Source organism: Lepisma saccharinum, chromosome 5 (assembly GCF_977018435.1).
Source record: "Lepisma saccharinum chromosome 5, izLepSacc3.1, whole genome shotgun sequence".
NCBI classification, from domain to species: Eukaryota; Metazoa; Arthropoda; class Insecta; order Zygentoma; family Lepismatidae; genus Lepisma; species Lepisma saccharinum.
The window spans coordinates 27,091,039-27,117,448 of NC_139233.1; the positions used below are offsets into that span (position 1 = coordinate 27,091,039).

The window sequence follows — 26,410 nt, forward strand, 5'->3', positions numbered from 1 at the left end:
TAATTATTTACTTCGAAATTCCACCTATTTTTCTTATACACGAGTTATAACTTAACAAATTCTAAAATGTCTTGCCAGTCTATATCGTTGCCTGTTTGTATTAAAGTTTCTCGATGAAATATCAGCGAGTATTGAAAGAAGTTGAAGTTATCTAAAATATTTGTGATATTAAGACATTTGTAGAAAAGAAAACAGATTTTAAAAGCAGTATGAATAGTATTAAGTGACATTGAAAAGTTATGCTTGTTTTGAAAATGTCCTCCTAACCTGTATATTGTATGTAATGTAATAGTTGCTGCCATCTAAAATCATCTTTAGTAAAGTTTAAAACAAGTTCAAGTTGTGTGTACTGCTTGCTCATGAGTTTTCATTTTCAGAAAATTTTAGATCTTCACTTTTGTTGCTTTACGAGAGATTTTAAAAACATCTCAGATATATTGATCATTCTTATTCCTGGACAAAGAGGCCGATCAATTAATGCACATTGAAGTTTTGGGTCGTAGGAGTATTCGACTTTTTTCTCTTGAGGTTTGCTAGGTATCGGTATTTGATACAAACGAACAGGCAGATGAGATCATCACATAAAGATATTCTTCAGTTTTTTACTCATTAGTATCCTTAATCAAATAAGGGTGTAGAACTTAAAAAATTGTGATTGGTTCTGGATTTTTTGGGCTCGAATGAATATGGTCTCGATAATCGCCAGACTTAAATCCGTGTGAATGTTTGAAGGCAGTGAACTTGGTAGGTTCTAGGATGGACAAAAATAATTCCAGGTGGGCTCTGCTTTCTTCGGTGATTGCTAAGATTCTCACCATTTCTCTATGTATTTCGCATTCTGTCTTTGTCTTTCTTTTTCTTTGTCTCTCTCTTCTTTAACTTTACTTCTTCCTATATTGATATTTTCCTCTGTTTCTCTCTTTCGTTTTCTTCAATCCTATTTTAGTTTGTCCTTTGTTTCTCTGTACCATTAGGCCTATATCTTTATATTTCTTTTTCCTTCTCCTATGCTCTTTCTTTATATGTCTCTCTATCTCTTTCGTTCATCCTCTTTATATACTTCTCCTTCTTTCATTATTTCAATGTTTTTCTATATTATATTCTTCTTCTGCTTCTTTCCCTTTATTTCTTCCTATTTTTCTTTCTCCATCTGCTTCTTCATCTCTTTCTTATTCGGTTTCTTTTTCTTGTTTTTCACGCTTCTCCCCCTCTCCTTTTCATCCTGTTTCCTTATCACTTTCTTTCTTTCTCTCTTTTTCTCTCTCTTTCTTCCTCTGTTTCTCTCTTATCCAAAAACTTTCTCTCTTTTCTTTTGTCAACTGGTGTAGGATATGTTGGTTGGCAAGGTGGTGGACTAGAGCTCTACCCCCCTCACACACACACACAGAGGACAACACCTGTGACTGAAGGATCACGTGTAGCAACATAAAATATAGTACGATAATCAAAACCACCGTTAATCTAAGGAGGTCTGAGAATAAATAATGCCAAATGAACGTGGACATTTGGACATAGTGGTTATTCAGCAGAGATGCGATAGCCAACTCAGCAAGAACCGTCGCAATGTGTAGAGACCCCTAAATGTTGTCTGTGCCTTTCAGGAGTTTTCGAAACACCTATTAATTCAATATGCAGAATATTCATTTGAAGAAACATGAATGGTAAGTTCGCTTTAGTTTATTGACCGTTGAGAGAAGACAAAAGTGATGACATTCCGATGATGTACTTGTAGAATATAATTTTTAACATTTTGTCTCCAGCTTATTTGTAGAGGTGACTACTTATATACGAGGGTTAATAAAAAATTAAAGGTAAGTTTAAATTTACGGGTAACCGGAAAACGACCGTGCATTGCTTGGGCTCGTCGAGTGGCAACACTAACATAAATGCTCCCTTGCTGATTTGGTCATCGAAAAACAACGCGCTGCGGTGCGCTTTCTTGAGGCAGTGGGGGGGGGGGGGTGAAACCTGTAGAAATTCACCATTGGGTGTTGACTCAGTACGGATTTGCAAGCATCATGAACCAGCGAAAGATTTACGACTGGGTAGAAAGGACTAAAGCTGTCCGCCAATGAACATCGCCCATATGGACAGCTCCAGATAACTGAGATGCACCGTAAGCAGCGACATGAGCTGCAGTCAGAATAGGAAGGCTGGGGGAAAGCCTTTAGTAGAAGAAGAAGCGTGTTTTGTGGACCAAGTAAGAAACTAGTGACGTGTCTGCGCGGAGTGTTACAAAAAGCTGAACGCTACAGAGAATTGAGGAAAAGCAACTATAATCTCTAGAAATTAAGCAATGGTGAAGAATGAAGCGTGTGAAGTGGATATTAGAGTGAGTCCTGAATGGGATCACTCTCGCTCGCTCGTACCCGTTCGAGTATGCAAAATATCCGTTCTTGCAGTTTCAGCCCAAAATCATCTGTTTCATTTACATATATCACTGTGTCGGTAAGATAGACCAAACTACATCTTTAACATGAAGATAATGACTATGTTCACTTACGTTTAAAATTAACTGCGTCTTTCGCTTCACGATCCATATATGAGGGCCCGCTAGCACAGACAAATTGCGGTTATGTGCCTACTACAGGGCTTCAAGCGTATACCGCCCATTCTGCCTGTTCGAGCGTTATTCGCTCGAGCGAAGAAGCTCTCAATTCCGTACGCTATCTAGCGTCATCCATTCGAACTATTTGGCTCTCGAGTGAATTTCTCTCTCTGCAGCATTCTAGTTGACATGTAATATAAGACGTAAATTTGTGTTGCAAATAGTTGTTGAAAGAAGAGATTAAGAGAAGAAAAATAAATTGGGACGCTGGATACTTGGAAGGAAAGGTTAAAGGGAAAAGGAACTTTGGAAGAAGAATATATTACGTGTATCCTCCGCTGACACAAAGTTTAAGGTGCATTTTTAGCATGGAGGTTGCAATGAATGAATAGGCCTACCTTGATTGTGAGTTTGTTTCTACTCGTAAATCCACTTCATGCAAATCAAAGCTAATCGGGACTGGACTTACAGTTTTAAAGTGTAATCCAAACCACAATATGCCTCCACCGGGTATCGTACCCAGGACTACTTAATTACAAAGCGACGACGGGGTTGCGAATTGTAAGCCAGTTTCCATAGTGTTACACGTGCAAGAGAGTTTGACAATTGTTCACCTTTTGACGTAACCCACTAACACCCCTTTCCTTTGCCTGTGATAGGATTTCTAGTTATCCCGTTTCAGCGCCGTTTTGGAACCCTTAAATCAATTCTGGTGGATGACGCCCTCACGTTTTATGACATTTTCTGTGTCGTGAGAGTAGAGACAAACATTAGTTAATGATGCCTGTAATCCCTTATAATCAAACATGATCTGCGGCGCTCCAAAAGCAGCTTTTGGTTACTGACTGATCTCATTGGGGGAGATTAATATTGGGATTCGAGTAGTGCTTTAGACCACTGTGTTCCGGAGTTCCCAACAGTTCTTAAGAACGATTTACGTCTGTTTCCAATGAAAATATTGAACAATAAAAAAATACTTTCAGTTTTACAAAAAATAAAGTTAACTCTAGATGCAGTTAAATTTCAAATTCAGTATTTGACTGTAAAATAATCTATTACAAATCTTATTTTATATTATAACTAGCTGATTAGCCGGCGTTGCCCGGGTATATATTTACCCCAATCTTGTATTAGACAGGAAAATAATGAATTCTAACTATAGTGTAAAATGTAAATAATTTTAAATGTGATCGTGAATGTCACCAATTAGCTTAGCGACTCCAAAAACTATGGATTCGACACTAATCTAGGTCATTTGTGGAATTTTATTTTTCACCCCCTCTCACCCCCCATGCCGATAGGTGATGAACTTGGAGTTGAACCGCATTGGGAGCGTCACGAAAACTATGGATTCCATTCTCAACACAGCCTGAATGTTAGACAACTCGGGAAATACCGTCTCATACCCTTAGGTATGTGGGATCTTTTGGGAATGTAGCTCACTAATCATCATTCATCCTTGATGGTAAAGCACTCTCTGCTCGTGGTGAGCTTGGTGGTAAGGTGCTAGAGGTACTAAATTTACACACTTGAATGGCAACACATGACACTTGAGTTTCACACCCCTAAAGATTGGATCAGCATGGGTAATGTAAGGATATACCTGTCTCTGTACTGCAACTGAAGATCTGCCGTGAGAGGTTATGCCTGTGACTGTACGTAGAGTCTGACTTGCGACTAGCGTTAACACGCTCTCCCTAGAACCTCCTCCTCTCTCTCTATTCAATCGTAACTTGCTCCTCAATAACTGAATTAGAACTGACCCCGAACTCTCTGCCTCCCAGACATTTATTGCAATTCAATTTAATAAACGAATGCACAGTCAGGCCTGTAGCCTCTTCCTGGATTTCGTCTGTTTACAGCTGATGACCAGGAAGAGCTTCAGTGCTGTCTGACACTGCATTCCTGTGATGTTTCTGAATATTTCCTGATTGGAAAACGATGGTTGAATGACTGGAAGTTGGAGTTCGTTCTCCATAATAATTAAAAGATACTATTTACGATACTATCGATGTGCGGATTGCATAGAGTAACGGATGTCTGTTTGTGCGGTATTAAATATCGGTGGTTCTCGATTATTTTTACATGTCACCCCTTCCCACCCCATCCCTAGGGGTACCAGGGGAGTCTTACTCCCACAGTATTTATTTCCAGATTGCAAGTGATACGTGTACCAAGTTTGGTTGAAATTTCTCCAGGTGTTCGAGAGTTATGTCGGAAGAAACAAATATACACACACACACACACACACACACACACATACCTCCATTTGTATATATATATATATATATATATATATATATATATATACAGGGTGTCTACACCGAAATGCCCTATTTTTTGAGGCAGTTTAAAAATAGTAAATCTTTCTTGTTTCAGGTCTGACTTCTCCGTTGGGTGCAGAAGGACTTAAAGTTGCTGCCTAAATTTTTTCAACGTGTGGCACGCATTGGTGTTGGTGTAGTTGTCCATCGAAACCAAAATGGCATCAGTGCAGGAGAAGGCACAAACTGTGGTTTGGTACGCGGAGTTTAAATCCATTGTGATGGTGCAAAGGCACTTTCGTTGTGTTTACAAGAAAGCAGCACCAGACGCCAAGAGGATTAAATCATGGCACAGACAGTTTCTGGACACTGGAAGCATTCTGAAGCGGCATGGACGGGGTCGGAGTGTCTCCGAAGAACAAGTTGAGAATGTCCGCCAAGCGTTCCAGCGAAGTCCACGCAAATCAATTCGTTAGGCTTCACGGGAACTTCAGATGCCACGTGCAACTGTTCATAAGGTCCTCAGAAAGCGGTTGCATCTGTATGCATACAAGATGCAGATTCTGCAGGCCATCAAGCCTGATGACAAGCAACGACGATATGACTTTGTATGTGACATGCTTAACCGAATCGACCGGAATCCTGCCTTCTTGTCAAGTGTAATGTTTTCCGGTGAAGCGACATTCCATGTCTCTGGTACTGTGAATAAGCATAACGTTAGAATTTGGGGGTCAGAGAATCCACACAGTATCAGGGAAAAGGTGCGAGATAGCCCGAAAGTGAACGTTCGGTGTGGCCTCATGTGCGACAATATCATTGGACCGTTCTTCTTTGCTGAGGAGACTGTCACAGGAACGACGTACCTAGACATGCTGGAGTTGTTTTGTTTTCCCCACGTTGAAGACCTGCAACCAAACCTTTGGTTTCAGCAAGATGTAGCTCCACCTCATTGGTCACTGGATGTTCGGAAAACTCTGAATGAAACATTTTCAGGACGCTGGATTGGACGAGATGGACCCGTGCATTGGCCTCCACGTTCTCCAGACATCACACTATTAGATTTTTTTCTCTGGGGCTACGTGAAGGACAGGGTGTTCGCCATTGCAGTGCGGGACCTTGAAGATCTCCGTACTCGGATTGTGGAAGTGATTGCAGCGGACCTGGATGGAAGTTGAATATAGACTAGACATTCTTCGTGTCACCGCAGGGTCTCACGTGGAAGTGTTTTGATTTGTTGTTGTAAATTTTTATTTGAAACTTAACTAGACATACAACTTATTTTTGTGAAAAAAATTAATTAATTTAATTTCATTTTGTATATGGAGCAAATTGAAAATAGGGCATTTCGGTGTAGACAGCCTGTATATTTATTACATTATTTGTTACAGTAGTTTCTATTTTAAAGAATGCCTATACATTACTTGATTGTAAAAGACTTGAATCATAACATATTTTATATTTCACTACTTAACAAATAGTTTTTCATATTACATTACATAATTTTCAGACCAGCATAATTCATTACATGGTATGTAGTTCATATCACATATTTCGCTTGGTCAAAAACAATTTTTTTCAAATATTTTCTAGGGCAATAGTGTATGTGCTGAACTTACACCTATAATAAAATTATCTTAACTTGTCTCTGTTTGAAGTATCTTTCTTTCTCAGCCGGTCCCCGTGGCCGAGTGGTTAGCACATCGCTACGACGCCAGGAGTCCCAGGTTCGAATCCCGGCAAGGGCATGGATGTTTGTGAGTATCCATTCATCAATTTCATCACATCATTACTCATTCCCATGTTTTTGCAAATTAGCCAAAAGTGTGATTGTGAATTTCGAATATGACACCTGTGTAGATTGTGTCCTTTCATCTCTTCATACTTATAAAACAGAAAAGCTAGTTGAGACTGCTTGTTGCTGTGAATCCCCATCCTTGTTTTCTCGTTCGTCTAAAATTGTATTTGAATGTCCTTGTGCAAAAGGAAAAATTTTCCCTTCGTGTGACAACATTGCATAAAAAACGGAATAAGCATTCCATGGAAGGTCAATGCCAATTTTTTTACACGCCATTTCATAATCACCTGATCAGTCAAGACAAAGTGACGTCTATGGCTCGAAAGGATTATCTTGAATATAACCAAGACCTTTCATGTTTTAGTGATAAGGCTGAACGCTTTGTACATACCTCGAAATTGTTGATAACAGACAAGTGTTACACGAATTGAAACTACCAATTCCCTTTCAAGTAGATGATAAACTATAGTCGAATATTGTCTTTCTGTCAGCACGTAAAAATCTCTCTAATATCTTTGTTTAGGCTCCAAACAGGAAATTGAGAGTTGCGATGGTCCAGTCGGTAGAGAGTCACACGGGAGACCCGGGTTCGATTCAGATAGGAATTTTTCTAGTAACGTACCGGCATGGAGCTGCTCTGGGGCTCACTAATTCTCTAATAAACGGGTACGTGGGGACAACTGTGGGAGGGTAAAGGCGGCCTGGGTGTGGTGCTGATCACAGCACCTCTATTAATAGCAAAGTTAGAGAATGTATTGGACCCTATCTATACTTCTCCCATACGTTGTAATATGCAGGAGGTAGCTTTGCCTTTTAATCAGTAAAGCTGAAAAATTACTCTGATGTAGATGTCGGTGTCTGATGTAGCATCCTTCTCGTTTCCATATATCTCAGGAACCACTATGGCTACAAACCCAAAAGATATACCAATAAGTAGCTACATGCATCAAACTTATTTCAAGTAAACTGTCTGTGTGACTGAAAGAGACCTGAGAAATTAATAACCTTTCAGATCGATACAGAAAAATATATCGAAAAATGGCGCATATTGTATTTACCAATATCAGTTGGCAACCCTGTCGGAACTCAGGTATATCATGCTTATGCATGTATAAAAAGTTTTCAAGAAATATTGAAACCAATAACCAAATATAAATCTAGTCCGCTATAAAAAGTGTCACCTCGGAAGGCGCTAATTTACCTTGTTTCGTCGTACATTTTTGAAGTTCTTGGAATTATTTGCGAAACTTTTCTACACTTTGTGACCTTTCAAGTACACATTTTACAATATTTAGAGCATGCAAAATTAGATAGAAGCTTAGGAAAGAGAGAGATTTGTCTTAAATATACTTCCCTGCTTGATAAAATCGCACAATATGTTCGCACAACATTCCAGCCGGCGTGAGCGGAAAGTACTGGACTTTTTAATAAGTAAAAGTGTAAGCTGTTGCCATATTTATTGCAAAGACTGTGCATTAAGGCAAGAACATCACAACTGGCGCTGCAGTCGCTACGGAGGAAACTAGTACGTTTCAGTACGACTACACTGGGAAGAGAACTATTGAGCTTTTAATGGCCTTCCAATGGCATAAGGCACGTGCCAAAACGACGTCATGGGAAGAAAGTAGACTAAAGAATGAACTTGTCGACTATTCTTACCAAATAATATGTCACTAGAGTGGAAAAAGTAGTTCGAATATCTGTCAGGCAGAAAAGAGAAACTGTACATTCTATATGATTTTCTTTGCATCTTACGTTTTTCTTGTTTTTTTTACAATTATTATTGCCGGCCCCGTGGCGGAGTGGTTAGCACATCGCGCTACAACGCCAAGGGTTCCGGGTTCGAATCCTGGCCTGGGCATTGATGTTTGTGAATGTCTATTCATCAATTTCATCATATCATCACTCATCCCCATCTTCGCAAATTAGCCAAAAGTGGCACAAACAAGCGAAGTAAAAATAAACCAAATCAAATCCAATTATTATTCATGTAACCCCAAACATCTCTGTGAAATGTAATTAGATCCTTCATATTCCATTTAAGAATTGAAGATACGCAAGCATTCTCATCAAATTATGAGCACTGTTAATATCTAACTTAGTACTTTATTATTACAGTAAAAACTGCATATCCCGGAACCTCTATAAGAAGGAATCCTGTAAATACGGGAAAAAACGTCCCCAGAACGGACCGATTTTATACCTGAAAATGACCTGCTTAAGGCTGAAACCTCCTTAACGCGGAAACGGAACACCATTTAGACCAACGAGATGTTTTTATTCTCAGTAAGACGGAAATTTCTTCCTTTATTTTTTTCGCTCCCAAGAAAACAATGCAATACTGTAAGTGGAACGAACACGCCTCTGTTGCCACTCGCTTATCGGTAACATTGTCGATATGAAAGAATGCGCTACAATACTCATAGCTGTTACGATTCCGTTTCTTTCCTACATCTCTTACCCTCTTTCTCCACCTTTCTTTGTCTATTTCTCCTCTGCTCTTTCGTCATCTTTCTATTTTTCTTGTTATCTCTCTTTGTTTCTTTCTTTTTTCTTCACTTTTATCTCAATCTTTCTTCTCCTGTCTTATTCCATCTTTCTCTTTCCCTCTATGTACATCGCGCTACGACGCCAGGGGTCCCGGGTTCGAATCCTGACATGGGCATGAATGTTTGTGAGTGTCCATTTTACTTCACTTTTTTGTGCCACTTTTGGCTAATTTGCGAAGATGGGGATGAGTGATGATATGATGAAATTTATGAATGTTTCGCATTTTTATTCATGTACGTACATGCATTAGTACTCTACATTATAAGTCATGCGAAATGTAAATCTGTCTTTCCATTATTTCCTGCAGCGCTGTATACTGTATTTAAAGTCAACCCTGTATAAGAAGGAAAACTGTTAAGACGAAAAATGTTGCTCGGAACCATCATGTTCCAGGATAGACAGGTTTTACTGTATAAATGTCTTGTAAGTCTCCGGTTCTGTCAGTTTTTGAACTCTCTACTAGGGCGCCATCTTTCATACTTCTTGTACTCACACAAAGCGATAAACTTGTTTGTTACTCCTTCAATGAACATAAAGTGAATGTTGTTCCTTTAAAGCTGTAAGATACCAACCATTTTATTTTGAAGAGGGGTGAACTTGCGGCCTTGTATATGCAACAGGTTCGTACATGGAATAATTAACATCTTCTCCTTATAATCAAGGGGTCCAAGGTTCGATACTCATTGGAAGCTTGTAGTGGTTCGAATCAAACTTTCAACTAAAGGTCCAGTCCCGATTAGCCTTACTGTGCATAATGTTGATTTCAAAACAAATTCGAACTCATTGCAGATAGGATAAGTTGTGCGGGCTTGTTTGTCTGTCTGTATTTATATGGATGCCACGGTAGTCCAGTGAGTAGGGCCTCTTGACTTCCACGTGGGAGACTCGGGTTCGATCCCCGGGGTTGGTCATTTCAGGCAGGAATTTCTCCAGCAAATATCCCTGCGTGGATCAGCTCCTTGCTTCACCCAGTCTCCAATAAGTGGGTATACAAATGAGTCGACCTGTTCTATCTCAATATTGTAAAGTTTTAGCCCTTCTTTGTTTGTTTGTTATTTACCCTCATCTCCTTTGTTTTATTTGCATTGAAGAACAATCCCGTTCCTTTTGCTTCTTTTTCAAGTTTTTTTTTTTAATTTTGAATCTATATCTTTGAATTTTTGGACTAGGAGGAAAATATCGTCAGAAAATTCCAAGCCCTCTAACCTATCAGCTATATATATCCCATTGAATACCTCTTCCTCTTCTTTCTGTCACCCTTCTCATCACTCTATCCAGATAAAATAAAAATATTGGTTGGTGAGAGAATGCAACAAAATATTGCTCTAGAATAATTTTGCACTTTCTAAGATAAGTATTTTCCTCGAAACTGTTTGCAAATTACCTATTTTTTTTCTCACAATTTCATTTTGCCACATTGATTTGGGGACGCCTGTAGTCCTATCAGCCCCTTCCTTGGATACGCCGTTAGTTTAAAGTATTGAGTATATTGTACAGGGAAATGGATCGCCTTGTATACCACCAGTCAAGAGATGCCCACTCTTTATGAAAAATTCATAGAGTACAGTATCTCTCTTAGGGGAAGAAAAAGAATGTTAATACTTGTAAATTAATACAGGCAGAATTCGAAAAGTTTGCTTAAAGAGGCGGTCAGGGAGGTGACTGGTAATGTATTCAAGAAGGAAGATTTAGTGTTATGAGTTCTTGAAGATCGTTTGCAATTCTGCAAGCCTTCAGTCTAAGTTCCCGTAGTTTCAAGTTGAGGCAAAGTCTGTTGCAACTTAAGACTGTCCAGTTTCTAAATTCAAGTTCCATCATGACCGAATTGTTTTGTGTTTGGTTACTGAACGCGCTTTACTCCCATCTTTGAGTTTAATGGCGACGGTGTGAGTGCATGGTTTTTGATTGATTGAGTTGATGTTTTAAGTCCATTTATGCACAGTAAGGCTAATCGGGACTGAACCTACAGTTACAGTAGGATCCGAACCACCGAGTATGGAACCCAGGGCCCCTTGAGCCTCCCCGATGGCGCAGTGGTAGCGTCGTCGACTTGTAATCAAGGGTTCACGGGTTCGATACCCGGTGGAGGCACATGGTGGTTCGGATCCCACTATAAACTGTAGGTTCAGTCCCAATTACCCTTTCTGTGCATAAAGTGGACTTAAAACGCCAAATCAATCAACCAGGACCCCTTGATTTCGAGGCGACGACGCTATCATTGCGCCATCGGGTAGGACTTGTGAGTGCATGGTGATTGGATAAAAGGTGCCTTGTTGGGAAACGTGATGGCGAGGGACCCGTAGGAAGATCAAGGAGGAGATCGGTAGTGGAGACACGTCGTCTACGAATTGTTTATGGAAGTAGTCACCTACAACGTAGATAAAATTTTCCTACACTGTTACAAGTTATTGTAAAATGTGCAGTATTGTAACGTTAAAATTTAACGGTTGGCCTGTTAATTTACAAAAACGAGACACATCCGTTATTTAAATTCCAATATTTTATCATGCATAAAGAGATATACGGGTTGAGTCTTTGTTTAAAGTTATCTCGGCAGTGACGATCTTTCCTCAACCGACATCCTGGGTCGATGAATGAATGGGTTTAAAATGTTTGCGTACTTCGGCATGTAGGGTCAATTTACACCCTTCAAAGTATACGAGGAAAAGTCCCCTTGTGTAAAATCCCTACCTGAAAGTTTAAAAAAAGACTCTTGAGAAAGGTTTTAAAGGGGCCTTCAAAGGGCATAAGAAGACATTAAAAATGTAAGAGGGACATTAAAAATTTCCTCAGGGACTGTGTAAAACACCTGTGCTTATGAAAAAGCTAAAAACATTCGTTAAAATACTGTTTCATCATACCAAGAAGTATGGAAGATGAAAAGTTTGTCGGGGCACATTCAATAACGATGTTCCGAATACTTAAGTCTTGAAGCTTTCCTGGAGACAAATAATGAAAAGATTCTCACGAGACATCAGCCAGGTGAGTTGTGGAAAGTGACTTCTACCATGAAGATGAGAGTGACGTTTGAATCTTTTCATCAACTAAAACGTTTCAAACAAGGCACAGCGGAAGATTCAGCCCTTGCTGAATGTGTAAGACGGCTGTGTCCAATGCGAAGCCTTCTCTACTGAAGGGACTGTAGGAGAAACGCCAGGCACTATTGGTATGTTCGATAACGCAGAGCGTTTCCGCTCGTCCTGCCACGTGTCAAGAAGGGAAGAACGAAACACATTCTGCAGGTCCCTGACTGGCAGAAGATGGACAGCAACAGCAGCATCACCCGCATTACCGTTGATAACCACGTGACTCGGGATCCAACAGAAGCGAACTTCAGCGCTGTCAGATATGGTTAGATGCGGATTGCAACTGGTCAGACTCCACGTGCCTACTTACTAGAAATCACATGGATGTTCACATGAGTACTCAGTTTATGCATAAAAATAGGCCGGGCCCTGTAGCCGAGTGGTTAGCACATTCGGCTGCGACGCCAAGGGTTCCGAGTTCGAATCCCGCTCGGACATGGTTGTTTGTGACTGTCCATTCATCAAATTCATCATTTCATCACTCATCCCCATCTTCGCAAATTAGCCAAGAGGCACAAAACGCGAATTAAAATAAACTAAATCAAATCAATGCATAAAAATAGGGTTCTCCGTGTCTGCCATCGCCTCGCTTAGTGATACAGTTTAATGCTACAAGCAAATTGCCCATCGCCAGGATTATTCTATTTGTTTTACACAGTGAAAGCGTTAAGAACAGTGATGAATTCAGGGCGTGGCCTGGGAAAAATTTCCCTCCGAAAATAGAACACCCTCAAAAAATTTCAATAACCTGACAGAGCCTTTCTTTCAATTTAATTTAACGTAGAACGTACTTATTTTTTCTTTACTTTTTTGTAATAATAAGCACCGATTGTCTTCTTTATAATTAAAAGTAAAAATAATAAACGAATTTAAATATCGTACGTTTCGATAAATGCTAACTAACAATATGTAAAAAAATTCCTTTTCATTGAAACTCAACAATGGGCACGTGCAAAGTGGCAGGGCTGACAGGACTGGTGTAATGTGAGATTCTATTGTTGTAACGAAATTCAACAATTTGCTCTTGAATGGTTTTGACAAGCTTATGTAGTTTAATCGAAATTTACCCTTCATTTACTTCAATTTAATTACATTTCAGATATAAGAGATTTTTTTTAAAAAAAATATTAGTATTGTTTTTTATTATTATTATAATTCGATGCCCAGTGAAGTTTGATATCCTCCCCGAAGGAGTGGCTGGATTCAATACTATAGCTCTTTTCAGTTGTTACGGCGTGCGCTCTAGAAGCTGGCAGGGGAAGTGGAGAGCGGGGAAACGACCTATCCAGCGCAACGAGACAGGCCGGTTAGAGAGAGAGACTGCAGCGTTGCCAGAGTAGCGGGAAAGGTGAGTTGAAATCGAAAGAACCATGAAATACAGACGTTTCATTGTTCGCGTATGGCCTGAGAATGCGTATTATCCCCATCTTGTGGTCAGTAGAATACCGATAAGTGTATGATATCAAGTGTACGTTGTAGGAATTCTTTCCAACCAAACCGAATGGTAGCTAGCATTGTCCATTACAATCACTGCGTCTTTGATGTTCCTTTCGTCAAGCGTATCTAAAAACTGCAAAAACCACTGAAAACTAATTTACATTCCTGTAGAAAACCAGTGTGACTGGAACCTACGTGACATACAATAATGCGCCCACCTTTACCCACGGGCACTTTTAAACCCCCTGTACCCTCTTTATTTTGCCAGATTTTTGTTGGAGCGTAATTCTGATGTATGTACGTTTCATCTAAATGAAATACCTATATAGGGCAAAGGTTCCTTATTTTTTAGAAGATCCATTTTTCGCAAAAACGTTACTCTGGTTGTAACTATATCGGCTTTCTCCATCAGAAATCGTCTACCGTCATTGCTCTTTTTGTACTTGAACCCCCCCCCCATATACTTCAGTATCCTCCACAACGACGAAACTCCCCACCGAAAGCTTATTTGTGTATGCAAATCAACGAAAACTTGTTCAGTGTTGGATATTCACCCTTTACATAATACCCGAGGATAATTCTTCTTGTTATATCTTTATCGCAACCGTCGATTGCCTTTCTGATACTGTTCCTTTTGATTCGTTTGCGCGGTGATTCAAATGACGTGGAACCCGACGCCTCAAGACTGTCTTTGCCTTCCCTAACAATATGCTGCACAGTTCGCGTCACTCCACAAGCTTCCGATACTCTCTGTTGCACTTTGTGCACACTTACCAAGGGACCACTGTTTTCTGCTTCCTTTTGAAAATATCCATGAACCCTACTGATTATTTTCCTGCCTTGGCTACGAACTACCTCCTTCCTGTTCGCCATCGTACGATACTTACTGCGTTGATAAACACAAAGCTCCCAATGGAACAGCGAGAGTACAAATAAACGTCACATCACATGCCACATACACGTTTATCGAAGAAACAATGCAGTTAGGCAATACACGACGCGACAACAATTACTCCCACGTATGTTATTCCTACATTCCGCTCATAACAAATAGGAATCAACACTGGGGCAAAAGACCATCAGCAACGCTGTGAATTGGCAACACAGCAACGTGCAGAACGAAGTTAGCGCTGCAGCTTCCTCCCGCAAGTGCGTAATTCTTTGCTCCACCGCTAGGTGGCCTGTTCTCTGGTTGGTCAGCGGCATGTTCCCCGCTCCCCACTTCCCCTGCCAGCTTCTAGAGCGCACGACGTAAGAACTGAAAAGAGCTGTTTTGTATATAGTCAAGAATTGAAAGAAAACACCAAACAAGTTGCTGACAATCTGTGCATGAGTATTCGTAAAAATGCATTTCTTACAAACAATTCAATTATAATGAACATAGTCATATATAATGATAATAGTCATGGACAATTTGCTGAGCAGTATTTGTACATCCCACTGTACCGCTTTTTATGCAGCAGTTTTGTCTTACGTGCACTTCGATCAATATTAGACAAGTTTGCTATATAAAGTAACGAGACGCACTAGAAGGTAAGGCGAGATTACTATGTCACGTTTATACTCCCCTTCCATTGTACCGAGAAACTTAAAGTTCAATAAGTGCGTCATTGTGAAAGACACAAAGGTACCGATTCAAGCCTGCTAATTACTGCACGTTGACTTATTCCGGAAATTAGTTAAGTATTGTTTTTAATTGATAAAAGTGTCCGATACACGAGAAAGCTACTTCGCAACATTAAGAATCAAACAGGATTTTTCCACAATACTAAGTAAGCGTTACGTCACACTGGCGTTGCCCACTTGCAACGAAGAAAAGAGCTGTCATTCTCTTCAAGTGCTTGACCAGTTCTTGCTATCGGATATCTGAACTTGACCCCTCAGCTGATAAGCTGGTTTGTATAAAGATATGTAGCACGCGTGTCTTCAACAGTTCAATTTGACGTTCACAGATCACATCGCACAGATGTTGCTCGCAGCCGTTATAATAAGTTGCCTCTGCAGTGCTGCCATCTCGGCAACCTCGCTGCACTATGATTTCGAGGATGATCTTGGAGATCTTGAACAGAACGAATACAACACTGTGTTGTGGAGACGGACAACGTACGATCAGTTGGAAAGTTTGGTCGCTTTGCCTGTTCCGAAACCTTTAGATGGAGGCCAAGGGCTGGCCGTTGTCGATCTGCTACGTCAGGTTTCAGGAGGGGCCGCCATGTTGACCAAATGGTTGAATGTGCCCAATGGAGGGAAGGTCTTGCTGGATTATTGGACGAGGTCGGCGCTTCCACAAGCCAATGGAGTGCAAGTATATTACCTGGGGAAGGTCTCCGGAATACAGTACCAGCTTCTCAACCTCTACGCAGAGTCCAGCATTGACAATAATCGCTTCATCAGAGCCTCTGCTGACATACCCGCAGGAATAAATCAACCCATTCAAGTAAGTTGGTAAATCTACCTCTCTATATCTCTCTCTCTATCTCTCTCTCTCTCTTCTTCTTCTTCTTTATGATTTGATTTTCTTCACAATACAAACATCTTTCAATCCTCCCTACTAAAAATTCTTCTTCAGCCTTTATTCTTCATATTTATCTCCTTCTCACTCACTCTATTTCTTTTTTCTGCTTGTTCTCTTTCGTTTTATGCCTCCATCTCTGCTTTCTTTCACTTTGTCTCTCTACTTTCACAATTCTTATATCCTTTCTCTCTTCCCTGTCTATTCTTTCCTCTATCTTAATCTCTTTCTCTCGTTTTCTCTTTTTCGCTCTGTTTTTCTCCCTCTTTCTCTTCATCCCTTTTTTCTCCATTAATATCTTTGTATTTCTCTATCTCTCATCTCTTCAATGTCCCTTTCTCTTTCACAGGGGACACAAATGGACGTAGCTTTTTTGACATATGAAGAGCGTAGATTTCAAACATTTCGATCGCGATAACAGCACATACATATGGGCGATTTATAATTAAAAAGTTCCATGCAAAGCTAATTTAAAGTATACATTCAACCATTTTTTTAAAGCAATTAGTCTTGTAAGGTAAGAAACAAATGTCACCTCTTTCTTGCTGAATGTAACATGGAACAGGTTATGAGTAGAACAAGTGTTCTTTTGATAATTCCTTCTTGTAATTTACATTCGTATCAAGAAAAGAAAGACCGCGAACAACTCGCGAACTAAAATTTTTTCGCCGCAGACGAAAACAATCCACTTACATTGTACCGACCAGTGGCGTAGCGTTATAGTACGCCCGTACGCAAGGCGTTCCCAGATTTAATATTTAAAAAATGCGTAAATGCTGTAAATATAAAGTAAATCTTGACTAATTTCATATATGTCTGACCTTCATGGCATTATAATAGCTATTTCTCGCGATCCGCTTACAACGCTCCACTAACAACACTAGTTCTAGCATTTTTTTTCAATGCCTTTCCTGGTCGGACGCCGAGCAGGTTCGGCGTACAGGACCCTATATTCCTTGCTGTCTATCTGGAGGGAAAGCTTGGATCTCTACAGCACGCGCCCAAATGCTCTCTCTTACGCCAGCGTATGTAGCAGAGGGCTACGTGATTGGTTCACGTGACCCTTCCTGCCTTCTGAAGCAGACGACAGTGGTAGAATTCCTACCCGGTTCTTCGCGCTCGTGCCGCTCGTGCCACTCGTGCTATGTGTTGCTACAATACGCAATATTGACTGACGTAACTTTACCAAACTGAAATATAGCACTTCTTAATTGCCACTGCATTGTATAATTTATCGCGCGAACAGCGATGTGCATTAAAAACTAAAAGATCAACACAGTTTTTGTCAAATAAGTTGCTCAAGTCCTCGTGGTAGAAGTTCAGCCTGTGGCTGCTCTACCACTTAATAAAAAAAATAGTTTTGCGGGTTATTATTTTTTCGTTATTATGTAACTGCTTAATATTGTGTCAATGGAAATGTTTAGCATTCATTTGAAAACTCTTAACATCTCTGGACAAAATTATTTTAAAATGTTTATCAACATTCTCAAGACGTAATAAACAGTGGTCTGAATTACTAATCGGCACTGTTACGTTAGTAGAGTGTACGATAGTTGGATCATCCGCCCACCTCCGTGTCAGAGTGTTTTGCACAGCGCGCCAAGACGACAGAGGCCCCTGATTCGAATCCCGGGGTGAGCACGGGTGTTCTTTGTGAGTGTCCCTTCATCAATATCATCATCACTCATATTCATATTCGCGATTAACCAAAAGTGGTAGAAAAGCGAAGTAAAATAAACCAAATCAATCATTAGTTGGATCATTCACAACAACGACGTCTACTGTTGTCCAGAGGCTTGTGATTCAGGTAGGTTTTATAATGATTTGTGTCATGCCGAAAGGTATAAAACACCAGAGTTCAAAACATTTGTTGCATAGTGAGGCATCTAATTTTCTAGCTAAAAACTGCATGGATGATGATGCTTTATTGCAAACCCAGTTGACTTCAGGCAAATAAACAACACCTGTGGCGACTAATTCCATAAGTAAATTATTAACCAAAAAAGGGCCGACCTTTCCTTCGGACTTGGCGTTCCCACCCGAAATGCCCATGCTACGCCACTGGTACCGATTGCCCTCGTGTTGCCATGCTTATAACTACCTCCCATGTTTCGTTGTCCAAAAATTCAACAACGTTAAATATTACTACTGTACTTTCGCTCTGCACTATTCTCTCCTTCATTGTGACAAATACACTTGGCAATGAGGTGCGTTCAAGAACTCCCCACATTTGGCAAGGCAGGGACAGGATGACAAAGCAAGCAGCTGATTGCATCACCCTCGCTCATTTAGGTTTGAAAATTCGACGACAGTGCCAAAGGATTTTTCTTGCCTCGGTAGAGCAGTTCCAAGCAGCTACATGTTGATTAGTAATGGAATTATTTCACTCAAATTCTGCACTGAGTTCCAGTGTGTTAGAATAGGTATGGGTTGACAACTCGTATAATTCAATGTCTTTACTAGCTTTACCTTCGGCTAATCACGTGTACGTTTACAGTACGTTCAAATCATTGAATGCTTGTGTAGGGTTACTCGATAAAATAGCCCCACAAAAGACTGGAGCTCGTACACAAAATAATGATTTGGAATAATTTGTTTCAAATTATCAGTCGATCACTCTAAAGTAAAATATTAACTATAAGTATCTCACCAGATGACGTTCTGTTCCAGTATCTTAATCAAAATAAGCAAATTTGGTCAGTATAGTATCTTTGTTGTTTACACAAGCTAATTTCTAGTCTTTTAAACACTGGTAAATGAATTATTTTATTAAGATTGTCTGTGTAGCCATAAGAATATTCTGTGTTATATTAATTATGAAGGCCAAGTTTGTACTTTGTTTGAATTTTAATTTATTCGTTCCTCAACATTTTTCTTTTAGTTGGGGATCGGTTAGTTCATCGAACTATCCAGCCTAACTGTTGCCTATTTTGGGGGAAGCAGGAAAAGGTTTATAGTATCCTTGCCTTGACTCATCTCACCCAACAGGTCGGTAGGTGCCGGGGATTGCCCCGAGTTGACAGCTTCCTGGAGATGAGGCCTGCTAGAAAAACGTTTATAGTATTGATGCAAAAATCACATTCGTGCTGCACAGGAGAAAAGTAGAATGAAATATTAGCAATGTGTGTAAATTGTAAAACAAAATGAGAAGAAATAAGAAAGCATAGCGTCAAAAATGACATCTTTATGTTAATGTTTTTATTTCCAATAATAATTGCTTTGCAATTTATTACATGTTGCTTATATATTTCCTAAATGTGCAACGTTAATAAAAATGTACATTTTGTGTGTAACCACACAAATACACGTGTGTCATTGTGATCAGAAAAGAATGATTAAAAATTCTTCTCTTTACAAGGATACATGTGTATTTGTGTCGATACTTCCAACAAATGAAAAAGTACAAGTGTAAAATGTATATTTTTACATAATGTTTATCAATTATTACTTTCCTATTGCAAGGAAGTATAATATTACAAAACAGGTGAGACAATTTCATTTGTGCTGTTCATATGGAAGAATCGTTTTCAGGGTTAGTAATGGGAAGACGGTACTCAATTTTGTACCCTATAAAAATGTGTACATAATTTACATGTTTCTACGTTGGACGTAAAATTCAAAATTTAGTTGTCTTAACATCACTTTCCACCACATTTTGGCTAATCTCGCTGATGACGATGAATGATGATTAGATGATGAAGAGACACAAGAAAGAACAATTATACCAACCTTCTTCCCTCAAATCACGAGTCCGTCCCTCAAAGTATTTCATCGGAGCGGCTATAGTTTTGTGTAACCGAGGCCTACTCTGCCCGTCATATTTGTGGAAGAGCGTACGTGTGAACTGCAGAGTGAGCAGCGGTACTGTAGCTTTATAGGAAGGACAAAACCGAGAAAATGAGCGAAGCAGAAGTCTTTGTCGGTCACGTTTGTGCAGTGAGAATCACGGCGGAAGAAGCAGGTGGTGGTTCCGTGAAAAGCCCTTCCCGACAGCAAAATTTTACCTCTCGGCACAATGGACTCCCCCACTTATGTGCTGCTAATTGGTCTTCAGGTCGTGTGCAGGCGGAAAGTTCGCGCCGCACGGAGCTCTTACTGTCCTCCACACGTGCAAAAGAGATGCTGGAGAATGATATAAACTTTCAATTGTCTTGACAGCGATTGTTTCCACGGCACCACTTCTGCAGGCGAATATTATCAGATGTATTTTGGCAGCACCGAACACCACAAATTTTCACGTGAAATCATAAGACTAGATACGTTAACATTAACCTAGGGCGTGACTTAACTTTCTTTTATCATGTCACTATTTGCGAATATCGTTATGTGAAGCATGACATTGTAATTTAGAAATATTTCAGCGAATGGCGCATATCGGAAACGTGCACCGGGCAATTTTCGCTGAGATTTTTATCGTATGCTATCCAAAGATATGGTCATGGTGTATATAGTTTTGTTAAGTGGTAAACTGGAGCAGATGTCATTCCTTATCTGCCGCTTTTGATTTATATCAAGAACTTCGAATCTCGATACACTTATCTGTGAAACATTTTCATGTTACACGATCTCTTGAATATCTGCTCTTTTACGTTAAATACAATATCTTGTGATTTATTTTGAGGGTCATGGCGAGTGTATTGAAGTTCTGATTTGTTACTCCATAGTAAACTACTTATTATAAAACAGTTTCAGCAAATGTCCTCTTGAACATTGATACTCTAGATACTCATCGGGATTGGCGTCCAGAACTCATCACCCCTTCACATGAAAGACGAAAGTAATGGCCATTTTTATCACAAGACCCTTAACCGTATGTTCGCCATAGTACAGGGTGTACATAAAAGTATTCAGCTATTCTCCTACCCCTTCCTAGGTTACCAGTGTGAAGAGTTAGGGAAAAAGCACAGGCTGCAACTTAACTGCGAAATGAACGCTCGATTAGATATACCGGGTGGTACAAAAGTCCCGGAACGGTCACATATCGTGAGAAATACACATCGAATCGGAAAACGAAAAAAATCGTGTTTAATAAGTGAAAGAAAGCTATTCAATGATATCACACTTGATTCCCCACCTCCGCACCTTGTAGGTAACTGTAAAATGTTAAATGGAAATCCCAATTTTGTATTGTAGAATCGGAAAGAGGACTTCATTCCAAGTCCAACGAGCTATCAACCATGCTCCTAGCTCAATTAGGAATAGAGATATGGCGATTTTAAATTTTCGAAAGAAAAGAAAAAGAAAAAAGAAAAAGTAGAAAATTCCATAAAACCCAAAAAAATTTCAAACAGACGCTCTGCCCCTAATTGAGCTAGAGTGAAAGCGATTGAATATTCGGAATCTGCACGTCAAAACCTTTCAATAGAGTATATGGAAGAGGATCTTTGTAACACTAGATTCCAAATGCAACTTCAATTCAGATGCAACCTTCACCTAATAGGAAGAAATGTTCTAAAATTTCACTTACATATGGTTGAATTCTTGACCACGAATTTTCATTAATATTATATTAAAACCATATATGTTTGCTTAACTTTCAAACATTCAATTAATATGTTCTTTTTCCATGTTCACATTGTACAAATAGAAGTTTAGTCTTAATGTTCGGTTAATAGTTAAATTATTTTATAGTGCTGCCATCTAGAATTTGGTATAAGATTTCGATGAGAGAGGTGATAATCGAATGTTAATATATTTTTTGTCAAAAGCAGAAAGAAAACTCAGGATACTCAAAGCTATATGTATGTATTTCCTCCTACCACTGTTTGTTCTCTTATCGGATTGATGGACCAATTTATTCCAGAAAGAATAATTGTCGTGACTCGCTTATACATGTCCTGGTTAGCCAACCCGATCCAATGTATACTAACAACTGTGGTTGCCGCATTGTGCATGTATACCGCGTGAGGCACCTAAAAGTACCACCTGAAATAGCGAAGAAACCAGAAACAGTAGCGATGTGAGGTTTGCGGGAAACAATAATATCAACTGGGGCTCGTAAATCGGAGGTATGGGGTGTGTCGGAAAATATCGACAAATGGGGCATCTGGAGCAAAGTCATATTTTTTTTAATGGAACGATATACAATAACATGCATAATATAAAAGAGCACACACACAGAGAAACACAACACCGTTGGTCTCATGCATCTACTGCACATAGAAACGAAGATATGGCCATGTGAAAATATGTAAACAAACTAACAAGTGGCCCACTTGACCGTCAGTACCACGGCATGTAAGATTTCTCAGGTGCCTGACAGAACTGCCTTTACGCAGAGCAAGTTTTTGATAGCAGGTCCACGAGATCGTGTTAGTTCATAGCAAGCAGTCGTAGTGGTAAGAGCGAAGATTATGGTGTTCACAAACATAGAAAAAGCGGACATGATCCTGATTTATGGGGAATGCCGAAAGAATGTCTCAGAAGCCTACCTTGTGTACGCAGAGAGATATCCGGACAGACGACAGTCATCTCGACGTCTGTTTGGTAAGTTATTTATTAAATTAAGAGACACCGGAAGTGTAACACCACGAGCACGTGTGCGGAACAAGCCAACTACAGGTGAGGCAGGTGCAACAAATGTTCTCGCCGCTGTTGCTGTGAATCCGCACGTTAGCTCCCGTGAAATTGCCAGGGATGCTGGGATGAGTCAGCGAAGTGTATTGCGCATTCTGCACACACACAAGTTTCACCCATATCATATCTCCCTCCATCAGGAACTTCACGGGAATGATTTTGTGGACCGTGTTCGGTTTTGCACATGGATGTTACGACACGACACACCCGATTTGTCACGTATCCTCTTCACTGACGAGGCAACTTTTACCAATCATGGAAATGTCAATCTAAGGAACATGCACTATTGGTCGGTGACAAATCCACATTTGCTTCGCCAAGTGGAACGCCAGCGCCCATGGAGTGTGAACGTGTGGTATAGTGGGTGAACATCTCATTGGCCCTTTTTTTATACAAGGGACACTGAATGCTGACCGATACATACAGTTTTTACAACATGAACTGCCTGTACTATTGGAGGACATACCACTTCAGACAAGGAGGGAAATGTGGTACCAACATGACGGGTGTCCAGCTCACAGTGCAAGATGCGCTACAGCATGTGTGGAAAATACATTTGTAAATCGTTGTATTGGACGTGGAGGGCCTGTCAAATGGCCGGCTCGTTCCCCAGATTTGTAACCGTTAGACTTTTTCCTGTGGGGAAAGCTGAAGGACATTGTCTACCGGGATGTGCCAACAACTCCAGAGGATATGCAACACCGCATAACACGGCCTGTAGGGACATTCCCTACGAGATGCTACATTCTGTGCAACGATCTTTGCGTGGGCGCCTCGTTGCCTGTATCGCAGCTGACGACCACCACTTTGAACACACACTTTGACAGGTTTTCGCTTCTTACGCAGTGGTTCTTCGACATACTGTCATTTTCATTATGCTGTAACACTGTCAAATACATGGTGCTGACGATGTCTACTGTATTTTTTCTTCTTTAACACGTTCTGTCTTCATCTTGTCCAATGGCTTCCGACATCTCATATTTGTACATGCCGTGGTACTGACGGTCAAGTGGGCCACTTGTTAGTTTGTTTACATATTTTCACATGGCCATATCTTCGTTCCTATGTGCAGTAGATGCATGAGACCAACGGCGTTGTGTTTCTCTGCATGTGCTCTTTTATATTATGCATGTTATCGTATATCGTTTCATTAAAAAAAAAATATGACTTTGCTCCAGATGCCCCATTTGTCGATATTTTTCGACCCACCCCATACCTCCGATTTACGAGCCCCATTTGATATTATTGTTTCCCGCAAACCTCACATCGCTACTGTTTCTGGTTTCTTCGCTATTTCAGGTGGTACTTTTAGGTGCCTCACGCGGTATATACCCTGTCCCAGGTATCTGTAGAGCAAGGCCACGCACAGCGTCAGAGAAAGGAAGGAAATCGAGTGGGCAGAGCGAAGCAGTGCACGCTGTTACAATGGCTGGTAACTGAAGTCGCTCCCGTTCCCTCTCACGTGTCCATTGATGGAGCCGTCTTGCGTAACTACTTGTTTTCGTTCGCCTGCTCCAGAGATAGTTGGGACAGAGTATAGATATATGCTTTTCTGGTAGTAACATTGAAGTTAGGCTTTTGATTGGTTATTGGAGCGCAAGAGTATCAAGTATGTGGCGTTATTAACGTGAGATCTTGAAAGGTTCTTCAGCTTCATCCCGTTACGAGGACTGCACCGTAGGGGCAAGATGGCGAACGCCCTTTTACCTCCTCGCCAACAAAAAATAAAAAAGAGATCCGCAATATGTATTTTCATTGTGTTTAAGGGTGTGCTGAATGCGACTGAACTCCATAAAATATTTCCCCCTCCCCTTTCAGTCTCCATATTCGTTTTGTTCTGGCGCCGGCATTGAGTATCGTCCGTGGAAATATGAATACACACCTTTAACTAGTGAGGTAAAATATATCTTAACCAATTTGAAAGTAATTCCAAACTGCAACTTTGACATGTTAACTCTGATAAAAATACTTAAATATCCTTATAAATATTTCAATACTTATGCATTATTGTGGCTACTTTTTAAAAAGCACAGTTTTTCGAGCTTTGCAATATGAAAGGGGATTCATATAGACCAACACAATGTGCCACCTCTCATACAAAATACTTTTTTCAGTCATACCTGGCCACACACACACACACACACACACCCATTGAGTTTTCGACTCAACACACCAATAACACCTAAAAGAGCTTTTCTATGTATATATATTTGCATATATAGTAATAACATTATATCTTCGTTTTTGTGTAGATATGGATATATGGAAACTTGGGAAATGGAACGCAGTATGACGTCGTAGCAATCGACAATATAAGCGTTGAGGGAGTGGATGATGGAGATAGTGGAACAGGACAGCCCACAACAGCATCTCCTCCAACTACCCTTAAACCCACTGCTGCTCCTACAACGCCCACTGATGCTCCTACAACGCCCACTGCTGCTCCTACAACGCCCACTGATGCTCCTACAACTCCCACTGATGCTCCTACAACGACCACTGCTGCTCCTACAACGCCCACTGATGCTCCTACAACGCCCACTGCTGCTCCTACAACGCCCACTGATGCTCCTACAACGACCACTGCTGCTCCTACAACGCCCACTGCTGCTCCTACAACGCCCACTGATGCTCCTACAACGACCACTGCTGCTCCTACAACGCCCACTGATGCTCCGACATCTGGTGATGCACATGATTCAACTACAGAGTTACCAGATTCTACTACAGAAAGCAATGAAGATAATGGCAACAGCAGTGGAGAAGGTGAGGATAACAACAGCAATGAGAATGGTGATAGCGGTGAAGATGGCGGAAACAACAACAGCAATGAGAATGGTGATAGCGGTGAAGATGGTGGAAGTGACAACAGCAGTGGAGATAGCAGTGAAAATGGTGGAAATAGTAGCGGGAGCAGTGGTGATAGCGGTGAAGATGGTGGAAATAGTAGCGGGAGTAGTGGTGATAGCGGTGAAGATGGTGGAAATAGTAGCGGGAGCAGTGGTAATAGCGGTGAAGATGGTGGAAATAGTAACGGGAGTAGTGGTGATAGCGGTGAAGATGGCGGCAATGACAACAGCAATGAGGGTGGCGAAGATGGTGGAAACAACAACAGCAATGATAATGGCAACAGTGACGAACACCATGGAGGTCAAAGTGATGAAAATCACAATGATTGGGGTTGGGGAGATTGGGGGAATTGGGGAAACGACCATCACGACAACGATGGCCATCATCATGGTTTGTCGCTTGATGCTGGGGACAGGGGAAATTTGTTTCAACAGTAAATGGACGAAAATAATTATTGAGAGGTTAACGGAATTACAGAGTTATGAGTTCTGCGTGTAGATCATGTAAGTTGCAAAGTACAGGTATCTTAACTTTCACTTTCGTTACGAATTCCACCCATGTACGAATTACTTTACCTTCCACTCAAAAAGAAGGTGATAAAAGAAATATATATATATCACACTGAACCTACATAGCAGCTACTGACAGCTCATATAATGATATTGATCATGCTAAGATCGTTGTTAATACTTATTCAAATTGTGATGTATCCTTAATTTAATATTGTAACACCATCTCTTGATACCAACTGTGAATTGATTGGAAGTATGATGTAAAATCATTCTCATGTGT

General features: G+C 40.4%; 1 protein-coding gene across 1 annotated transcript; it reads left to right on the forward strand.

Annotated features, from left to right (window-relative positions):
* Positions 1-15,629: 15,629 nt before the first annotated feature.
* On the forward strand, positions 15,630-26,055 carry LOC145987959 (uncharacterized). Its single transcript, XM_083122801.1, has 2 exons — positions 15,630-16,117; positions 25,021-26,055. Exons 1-2 carry the CDS (start codon positions 15,647-15,649, stop codon positions 26,053-26,055), a joined length of 1,506 nt encoding a protein of 501 aa, XP_082978927.1. The 5' UTR covers positions 15,630-15,646.
* Positions 26,056-26,410: the final 355 nt, after the last annotated feature.

Excerpts from the sequence above, each read along its gene's own strand:
- LOC145987959 (XM_083122801.1), top strand. The coding sequence starts at position 15,647 with ATGTTGCTCGCAGCCGTTATAATAAGTTGCCTCTGCAGTGCTGCCATC. Across the intron at positions 16,118-25,020 it reads GAATAAATCAACCCATTCAA|ATATGGATATATGGAAACTT; the intron begins GTAAGTTGGTAA and ends GTTTTTGTGTAG.